This window comes from Myotis davidii, unplaced genomic scaffold, assembly GCF_000327345.1.
Source record: "Myotis davidii unplaced genomic scaffold, ASM32734v1 scaffold1885, whole genome shotgun sequence".
Classification (NCBI taxonomy): Eukaryota; Metazoa; Chordata; class Mammalia; order Chiroptera; family Vespertilionidae; genus Myotis; species Myotis davidii.
Genome location: NW_006296440.1, coordinates 57,445 through 68,105, shown reverse-complemented (window position 1 = coordinate 68,105; position 10,661 = coordinate 57,445). Strand labels below are relative to the sequence as shown.

Below are 10,661 nucleotides of genomic sequence, written 5' to 3'. Positions count from 1 at the left end.
ATACCGTGTGTACCCTTCTGTCCCTCACCCTTCACATGCCCAGAACCATCAGTGTCGCACTTCCTAATTCCTATCACTGTATTTCATTAGTTTCATACTGTTTTATTATCGTGAATGTAAACAGATTGGTTCAAAAGGTGATCTTTCTATTTTTAAAGTATTTAGTGATGTACGTGTGAGCTTTGCATGGACGAACTAAGCACATGACCCTTTCTTGTACATTCAGAACCTGTACACACATGTAAAAACAGGACCCGTTTTTGACAGATGTGAAACCACCGTTTATTTGTAATAAATAATTACACAATCTAAAAAAAAAAAAAAGAAAAGAAAATATTGATGATTTCAATAAAGGGCCTTGCACATGCTAAATCTTAAATTGTTCCTCAAGGTTCAGGCCCTGGGTATAGTGTCACAATTCTGCCAGAAAGACTTCTTTTGAGTGTGATTCAATGATTTCAATGTACATTTCTACATGTCCTAAAAATCAATATGAAGTAACCCTCAGGCTCATGAGTAGAGGACTTTTGTAGAGTACTCAGTTGTCCTGTCTTATTCATGACTGAGCTCTAACTCTAATGTCCTATCTCCATGAAATGAGAGAGGCAAAAGGTCAAACTGAGTTACTAATAAATATTATAAAAACAACTGATCATTCATACTCCTCCATAAGAATATTTTCATTCATTCAGGCATATCTAACTACTTGTAATATTCTGGAGTACTTCAGGACAATATGGCCAATTACATTTTGTTCCAACTTGAATTTCCACTCACCGCTTGGCCTTTCCTGTTTGGTGATGAGAATAGAAAGGCTACCAGGCCTTTATTGTATTCATTGTCATTGAAATTTTATGTAGATATGACAGTATGTTTCATGGACTGCTGGTGGTTATAATAGAGATGACTTTTCTCATAAAATATAAGTATTTTAATTTATTAATATAAAAGTTGTTTGAAGTGCTCTTTACCCTGACATTTCAGAGCAATGAAGACTTGAAGTGATCACAGTAAAATCATATCAATAAATTCCATGTGTTCTTGAGGAAGTGAGTGCAGCAAATTAACAACAGTCTTACAATAAAATCATACACTGAATATTGGGGACCATGTGGCCTATGTGAACTTCTTATATATAAATCCCCAGTGCTGAGTGTCTCACGGATTCTCCTATATGCATATATGGGATGTTTTAGGACTCAGTGGCCTTTGAGGATGTTAATGTGGAGTTCACCATGGAGGAGTGGGCTTTCCTGGATCTGACCCAGAAGAAACTCTACACAGATGTGATGCTGGAAACCTTCTGGAAGTTGGCATCAGTAGGTAGTTATGACAAATTCTTGTTTTTAAAATACCTTTTAAATTATTTTAGAGAGGAAGGAGTTGGGAGAGAACGAGAGAAAAATCAATGATGAGAGAGAATCACTGATTGGGTACCTCCTGCATGCCTCACACTAGGGATCTAGCCTGGAAACCGGTCCTACTGGGAATTGACCTGTGACCTCCTGGTTCATAGGTTGACAGTCAACCACAGTGTGATTCTGGCCGGCAACAACTTGTTACTTATTTGGTCAATTAGAAAACTAGTGTTGCTTGCTCATTAATGCTGTTTCAGAAACTGAAATATGGAAAGGGAATACATTGGTAATTAAACTAGGAATGATCACAGCTCATTTTGTACTTAAAACCTAACCATTTTTTATATTCTTTAATAGTTTATAATGCTTTTTCTAGCATGTATTTTAGAAGAAAAATGTGAAGACCATCACAGTGAAGATCAGTCTGAAAATCATGGGATGAATCTTAGGTGAGTCACACTAACATGAGAAAGCATTAAGAGCATCTTTGGTTTTTTCCCCCAAATTTTGTTTTTATATATTTATAGAGGCCTAATGCATGAAATTTGTGCATAAGTTGGGGCGGGGGTGGGGGGGGGCTGGAGAGGAGCCCTTCACCCCTACCTGAACTCTCCTGCAATCTGGATCCCTTGCCCCTAACCACCCACCTGCTCACTCCTTACCACTTGCCTCACTGCTCCTTAGCGCTGCCACGGAAGTGCGAGAGGCCCTAGCCACAGCCACTGTGCTCATAAGTCATGACCTGGCTTCAGCCTGAGCAGTACTCCTGCTGTGGGAGTGCACTTACCACCTGGGGACAGCTCCTGCATTGAGCGTCTGCCCCCTGGTGGTCACTGCATATCATAGCGAGTGGTTGAGTGGCCTTAGTATATCATTAGCATATTATGCTTGGACTGGTTGAATGGCAGACCGTACAAACGGACACTTACCATATTAGGCTTTTATTATATAGGACTTTTTTTTTTTTCAGAGAGCTATGGATAGGGAAAAAGAGAGCAAAATATCAATGATGAGAAAGATTTATGAATGGCTCCTCCTGCATACCCCACACTTGGAATCCAGTCCAGAACCTGGGGATATGCTCTGAACAGGAATTGAACTGTGACCTCCTAGTTCAGAGGTCAGCTCTCAATCAATGAGCCTCTCTGTTGGCTCAATAAACAATAAATATGTTTTTATTGATTTTGGTGTGTAGAGGTGAGAGGGAGAAATAGAAAAATTGATTGGCTGCCTCCTGCAATGCCTATACTGGGGTTAATAAGTCTGAAGTCTTGCCATGTTGCCTTTTGGGGAATTGAACCAGCAACCCCCTGGTGCATGGGTCCATGCTGAACCACTGAGCCATATGGGCCTGGTCCAAAACAGAATCTTAAAAACAGGTAATCCAATTATATCGGCCCAGTTTCAAATTTTTTGATTCTTTGAATAATCTCCCCAAATGTTTTTTCTTAAATATGAGCTATATGTTTAGTGTATAAAAAATATTTACACTTAAAAACAATATACAGAAGTACCATTAATGACTGTAAGTATTTTCGTAATATCTATGATCCAGTCTATTTCAGAGGTTTTAGGATATACACTTTCAAAAATTGGAATGTACAGAAACTCCACCCTTTCTCTGAAAATGGTAAAAATGTCATTGTCATGCTATTAATAAATATTAAATCATTTACAGTGTTAATAATATGCTTCTGATTTATACAGCAGTCATATGGTAGAGAGACTCTGTACAAAGAAGGATGGTAGTCAATGCAGAGAAAACTTCAGCCAGATTCCAAATCATAATGAAAAGAAGGAAACTCCTACTGAAATAAAACAACCTAAATCCAGGTTGTGTAGGCAAATCTTCATGCGTTATTTATCCTTGAATAGCCACTTGAGTTCTCACATTGGACCCAAACTATACCTGTGTCAGGAATATGACGGAAACCCTTATAAATGTAAGGATCCTGAGGAAGCTTTCAAGCATCATCAACATATTCGAAGCCATGAAGGCAGCCCCAGTGGGAAAGCTTTCCACTATTCAGCTTCCCTTAGAAATCATGAAAGAAAGCATATTGCTGGGAAATTGTATGAGTGTAAGCAATGTGGGAAAATCTTTAGTCGTCTCAGTTACTTTAAACTTCACAAAAACAGTCATAGTGGAGAAAAACCATATCAAAGTAAGCAACGTGACAAAGCTTTCCATTCTCCCAAGTACTCTGGAGAAAATGAAAGAACACACACTGCAGAAAAACCCTATCAATGTCAGAAATCTGGTAAAGCTTCCAGTTCCACTTCTCTTAGAAATCCTGAAAGAACACGTACTGGCGAGAAACATGAATGTAAGCAATGTGGGAAAGTCTTCAGTTGGCTCAGCTCTCTTAGAAAACATAAAAGAAGTCATGCCGAAAAGAAGCCTCATGAATGTAAGGAATGTGGTAAAACATTTCTTCGTCGCTACTCTCTTAGAGATCATGAAAGGACCCATACTGGGGAAAAACCTTATGAATGTAAGCATTGTGGCAAAGGTTACTATTCTCTAGTTGCCCTCCAACGTCATGAAATAACTCATACTGGGGTAAAATGCTATGACTGTAAGCATTGTGGTAAAGGTTTCTATTATCAGTCTTCTCTCCGAGAACATGAAAGAACTCATACTGGGGAAAAACCCTATGAATGTAAGCTATGTGGTAAAGTTTTCTCTTATTCAACTTCCCTCCAATATCATAAAAGAACTCATACTGGGGAAAAACCCTATGAATGTAAGCAATGTGGGAAAGCCTTCAGTTCCAGCAGCTCTCTTGCAAATCATAAAATAAGTCATAAAGAAAAGAAGCCTCATGAATGTAAGGAATGTGGTAAAACATTCCATCATCACTATTCCCTTAGAAATCATGAAAATACTCATACTGGGACGAAACCCTATGAATGTAAGCAATGTGGGAAAGTCTTCAGTTGGCTCAGCTCTCTTGGAAAACATAAAAGAAGTCATGCCGGAAAGAAACCTCATGAATGTAAGAAATGTGGTAAAACATTCCCTGATCAATATCACCTCCGACTTCATGAAAGTATTCATACTGGGGGAAAACCTTATGAATGTAGTTATTGTGGTAAAGCTTTCTCTTATCCAACTTCCCTTCAACGTCACGAAAGAACTCATAATACGGAAAATCCCTATCAATGTAAGTAATGGGAGAAAGCCTTTATTCATCCCAGTTCCCTTCAAATCCACAAAAACTGCATTGTGGAGAGAAATCATAATGAATGAAAGAACTCACACTAAAAAAAAGCCCTATTGTGTAAAGATAGTACAAAAGCTTTGACCATCCCAAGTCTTTTTTAAAAATATATATTTTATTGATTTTTTACAGAGAGGAAGGGAGATTGATAAAAAGTTAGAAACATCGATTAGCCTTAACTGGTTTGGCTTAGTGGATAGAGCATCGGCCTGTTGACTCAGGGGTCCGGGGTTTGATTCTGGTCAAGGGCATGTACCTTGGTTGTGGGCACAAACCCAGTGGGGAGTGTGCAGGAGGTGGCTGATCGATGTTTCTCTCTCATCAATGTTTCTAACTATCCCTCTCTATCCACTGAGCCAAACTGGTCAGGGCTAATTCTTTTTTTTCTTTTTTTTTTTTAGCCTCACCTGAGGATATTTTTCCATTGAGAGAGTGGAAGTCAGAGAGAAAGACAGCATTATTGATGTTTACCTCCTGCACGCTCCCAGACATGAAAACACACACATTGGAGAATAGCTTTAAGAATGTAAGGAATTTGGTAAAACTTTCAGCTTCTACAAGTCTCTTAGAAAGCATGGAAGAACACATACTAGGAAAAAACCTTACGAATTTAAGCAATGTGGGAAAATCTTCAGTTGCGTCACACATCTTGGTAGACATAAAAAAAGTCATGATGAAAAAAAGCCTCATGAATAAGGAATGAGGTAAACCTTTTGCCATCCCTTTTCTCTGAGATGTCATGAAATGTATAGTGGGAAGAAACCCTATGAATGCAAGCGATGTGGGATAGCCTATAGTCATCCCAGATCCTTTCAAATTAACAAAAATTCTCATAATGGAGAAAAACCAAATCAATTTAAGGAAGGTGGTAAACCCTTCAGCTTCCCAGTTAGTTTTTACAGACACGTGGAAGCAAAATCTATTGATAAACACTGTTAATGTAAAGAATAACAAAGAGCCCTGACCAGTTTGGCTCAGTGGATAGAGCGTCGGGCTGCAGACTGAAGGGTCCCAGGTTCGATTCCAGTCAAGGGCATGTAACTTGGCTGTGGGCACATCCGCAGTAGGGGGTGTGCAGGAGGCAGCTGATAGATGTTTCTCGCTCATTGATGTTTCTAACTCTCTATCCCTCTCCCTTCTGCTCTGTAAATAATCAATAAAATATTTTTTTTAAAAAAAAAGAATAACAAAGAGCCTTCATTTTTCTCTCAGCTGTGCTATCATGCATGATTATCCTTATTGGGGATGGGTCCTAGAAATGTAAGAGGGTTAGAAAGCATTCATTTCTCCCAGTTTATTGTAAAGGATGCAAGAACTCACTGAAGAGAAGCGCTGTCATGTGAACATGGTAGAAGAGCCTTTGGCCATCCTAGTTCTTTACAAAATCATGAAAGGACTCACACTCAAGAATAACTGTATGAACATAGGAATTTGGGAGAGCCTGTCTTGGACATGTGAGAATGCACCTGGAGAAATAGTGTATACATAGAGTGAAGGTGGTAAAGCCTTCAGCTGTTTCTTTTCCTCGGAAAGATCATGAAAAAAACTCAAAGTGGAGAGTTGTATTGAATGTAAAAATGTTGGAAAACCTTCATGTTGCCTCATATCCCTACAATACCATGTGAGAATGTATACTGTATGATTGACAACAACAAAAAAGTTTAAAGTTTTCACAAATACTTTCAGAGTAGCTAGAAAACTGCACTAGTAGGAAATCCTGTTAGTGTATCTAACTGGTACATGTAAGCCTGTTGAAAATTGAGTCATATACTCCCCAAAACTCACAGCATTAAAGAAGTTCTATAAACTTTTGACATATTTGGTCATTATCAGTATTCATTCTTATTTTTGTTAGTTTCTTTAAATTGATGCTTTAGAGTGAAGAAGGCAGAGAGAAGTAGAGGGAAACTTCGATGTGTTGTCTTGCCATGTGCCCTGACAGGAATTGAATGAATAGGCCCTACACACATATATATTCTTTTTTAATTTTTCAATAGCACTTGAAATTCACTATTTTAGTCAAGAAGTATTGCCATATATTCATGCATATTTACTGTTCACTATAGAGTACCCCTGTGTATTCTTTTCGTGTGGGTGTGTCTGTGTGTGTGCGTGTGTGTGTGTGTGTGTGTGTGAGTGTGGCTTTTCGCTGGGAATTGTGCTATGGAGTTCACATTAAGAAGAGAATATTTCAGTTTGTTTTTCTCAATCTTTACCCTGCCAGCCAAGACTTTCCTCAAATCAGCCAGCCACTGCTTCATTTCCCTTGATGTCAGTTGTAAGTAAGCTTACAGTTGTTCAGAATTCAACATTAAAGACCCAGCTTAGGTTGGCTTTTCCTGAAAGCCCATAGGTGTCCAACAGGTAAATGTAGACTGTCATGGGTGAGGCTGTTTTCTGAAAGTTATGTACTGTTCTCTAGATTGCATTTGCATGAGGTCTAATTTGTCTAGAAATCATCTTGTCCTGTTGGTTCTACTACTGACTGTGATTCAGATGCCACTGTGACAGCTGCAATGGTGCAGTGCCAAGGAGCCCCATGACAGTTTGCTCTTGTACCACCCTCTGCAGTAAGGGCTCTGAGCCAGTCCTTCCATGTGAGAATTGGCACTTTCCTCATTTCAGGCAGACTCTGATGTGTGCTGTCACTCAGAGCTGAGCCAAATCTCTCAACCTTTTCAGTTATCTTTGGTTTATGTGCCTTTTTTCTTAATAAATGCATCTAATTTTTTAAAAAAATTTTTTTTATTGATTTCAGAGAGCAAGGGAGAGGGAGAAAGAGATGGAAACATCAATGTTGAGAATCATTGATCAGCTTCCTCCTGCACACCCTCTACTGGGGATCAAGCCTGGAACCCAGGCATGTACCCTTGACTAGAATCAACCCCCGATCCTTCAGTTTGCAGGCTCTTGCTCTATCCACTGAGCAAAACCATCTAGGGCAGTGATTCAGTAATTTTTAATGAAATATTAACTGTTTCCCAACCACTCTTATGCTAAGACATGTTATGGTGTTTTGTTATTTCCCGAGGATGTATTTAATTATCCCATAGTAATTATGTATTTTCAGATCAATTTGTCATTTTTTCCATTTAATCATTATACACTCTGAGTCGCAAGTGTCATGTGTGTACATATTAAGACATGGTTTCCTCAGGGAAATTATATTTTTTCTTATCTGTATACTTATAATGTTTGGAGCAGACTAGTTTCTTATTCGTTCAAAGTATTAAAAACTTCAGTCATGTATTTTTTAGTCCCCTTCAGCCAAAGACCAACACAATCACATCTGTAATAAAAGTGAAATGAATTGAAATAATAAGCATGACCAGAAACCATAAATGCCTGGGATGTAACAGTAACAGCAGCCTTCAAAGAATTTTTTGTTATATTTTGCCTTGTGATAGACAATTTGACTTCCATTAAGGAAGCAATACATTTTTCTGCATTGAATTCTGGGAGGAAATGAACTTCATCCTATCTTGCATAATGATAATGATTTTTCTTTAGAAGGCAGAAAAAATCATGCTAAATCAAAACTGTAAGAAGCACAAATCGTATTAGTGAGAAAAGCAATATTGGTTATTTTTATTTCTTTGAAACCTGTTCTCCTTGATTACACGTGCAGACATGAATACCTTTGCTTTTGTCTTGATTCATTGGGGTCATGGAGTAGCTCTGTGTGATGATGGACGTTTGGCATTTTCTTTTCCACAGGGAGTATAAGGCCAGGAACCAGTTGTCGAACAGCGTTTGCCTTTCTTGTTACCTAAATACTGAAATATTTACTTTGCTGTATTGGGCACATTTCCAAGAAGTACCTCAGTTAAGTATCTATATTACATATATCTTAATATAAAATTACGTACTTCCTAACAAGATATGTAACTGGTTAACTCCTTTATCGGTCAACTGAAGTTTATAAATTTAGGAATATCATCAAAGAACACAAACCTAGCAAGAAAACAAAGTTATGATCTCTCTTCCCAGAAGCTGTTCTTGCTGACAGAATTTGACTTTTTCCCTCACCTTTTAAAAAAAGTTGACTTGCCGAACCGGTTTGGCTCAGTGGATAGAGCATCGGCCTGCGGACCGAAAGGTCCCGGGTTCGATTCCGGTCAAGGGCATGTACCTGGGTTGCGGGCACATCCCCAGTGGGAGATGTGCAGGAGGCAGCTGATCGATGTTTCTCTCTCATCGATGTTTCTAACCATCTATCTCTCTCCCTTCCTCTCTGTAAAAAATCAATAAAATATAAAAAAAAATAAAAAAAGTTGACTTGAGAGCCAGAAAGGGAAACATCAATCTGTTGTTCCAGTTATTTATGTAATCATTGGTTGATTCTTGTGTGTGACCTGTGAATGAACCAACAAGCTTGGCACATTGGGACAAAGCTCTAATCAACTGAGTTTCCTGGCCAAGGTGGAAGTATGATCATGATAATGTCAATGTCCTGCACATGCCAGGCAATGGAAAACATGCCTAATTTAGCAAACCTGCCCAAGTCATGCTATACAGGCACGAAAAAAAAAAATGTCTTGCATTGCTGGTGCTTAAGTTTTTGTAGGAAAGGAGATACTAGTTAAATAAAAAAGCTTTGGTTTCTTAGAAAATGAAGTTGTTGCCAGGTGAGTGTGTGTTGGTAGTTGAGCATCAGCCCATGAACCAGGAGGTCATGGTTTGATTGATGGTCAGGGCACATGCCCAGGTTGGGGGCTCGATCCCGAGTGAGGTGTGTGCTGGAGGAAGCTGATGTATGTTCATTCTCATTGATGTTTCTATTTTACTTTGCCTCTCAAAAAGTCAAAAAAAGTATATTTTACTAGTATATATTTTAAAAAGTTGTAAGTAAATGCAAACACAGGGGAGATAATTTGGAAAGTGGATGGATTATATATCTTCATTATGGAGGGTAGGGGCCTCAGTAAATGGGGTGTCATCATCATCTTTCCTCCCATGTAATACTTCTTAAAGACTTGTGGATCTGCTAGAGTGTGGATTTAAACAATGGGCAAACATCCCCAAAGTTCTGCCTTCCTGGGTTTCAGCAATGGTTTTCCCGAAAGCTCTAGACATGGTTGTAAGTTTCAGAGCATGTGCTACTTCATTAAGAATATGGACATGGGTGTGTGACATGAAGGACTTCTCACTGCTTTAGGCCATGGTGTTTCTATTTAAAACCAATGGAAATAATTTGAAATTCACTTTTGAAATGGCATATCATTTTCCTGCTATTCAAACAGAGTGACACAATTTGTGTACCTTTTGAAACGTTTGAGTTCCTCCCGGTTGACGAAAGTTCTGGTCATTTGCACAATTGTACACATATGGGTTTTCTGTAAATAGAATGATTCCTGTGCAAGTCCAACGTGGTTTTGTGGTTAAAACACCAGGAAGCCATTGATGTTTAGAGGACAGTGATCTAAGGAAAAATTGAGAGTATCAGGAAAGCAGGTAGATTTGATATCGTGGAAGTGGGACATTTTCTGTGCCTTTGATAAGAGGAGTAGCTGAAAGTTTTTTGTTTCAACAGAAGGCACCAAGCCGTCCATGTTCATTTTTGCTGTTTCCAGGGGTCATTTCCATGTTTACACTTCCAGGAGATGTTATGAAACATGGGGGGAAAGATGTTGCTTTTATTTCTTTGAAGAGTAAAGGATATCAAGATTTGGTCCCTCTTCTCCTTTCAGTGCTAATTTGTTTTCTTAGCGGTGTAGATATTTTATGATTTTATGATCATTGGTATCTCCTATGACCCCCGCCCCCATCATTCCTCCCACCATGCAAATGAAGAAAGGCAAGCAGAAATCTTGTCCCAATTTACATAACTCATAATAGTAGAATCTCCATTTTGAAGTCCTAATGTGTGTTGTATTGTCCAAAGTCAAAAACTTTAACTCAGAAGAACACTGTTAGACTTGTATAATTCTGTATCCTTGCGAATGCAGTGTCAAAGTTTATAAACAGGACTTAAAAGACAACATGGTGATCCACTGCGAGACATTCCGGAAAAGCTCCAGGGTTGGAGGAACCTGTAACAAATCCCTGTTCAAAGGGGATACAGTATAAACCGCCACCA

General features: G+C 38.7%; 1 protein-coding gene and 1 long non-coding RNA gene across 2 annotated transcripts in view; both read left to right on the top strand.

The window, feature by feature from the left end:
* The window catches only part of LOC102759893 (zinc finger protein 14-like), a 15,683-nt gene extending 10,949 nt beyond the window's left edge, over positions 1-4,734 (top strand). Inside the window, exons 2-4 of the mRNA XM_015569169.1 lie at positions 1,197-1,323; positions 1,735-1,807; positions 3,066-4,734. Of these exons, the coding sequence (XP_015424655.1) occupies positions 1,197-1,323; positions 1,735-1,807; positions 3,066-4,533 (1,668 nt within the window). The 3' untranslated portion in view covers positions 4,534-4,734. The remainder of the gene's footprint in view (positions 1-1,196; positions 1,324-1,734; positions 1,808-3,065) is intronic.
* A 4,338-nt stretch (positions 4,735-9,072) lies between these two features.
* LOC107184381 lies at positions 9,073-10,203 on the top strand. The gene is made up of 2 exons (XR_001515209.1): positions 9,073-9,210; positions 9,255-10,203. It is a non-coding gene; the product is annotated as an uncharacterized LOC107184381 (long non-coding RNA).
* Positions 10,204-10,661: the final 458 nt, after the last annotated feature.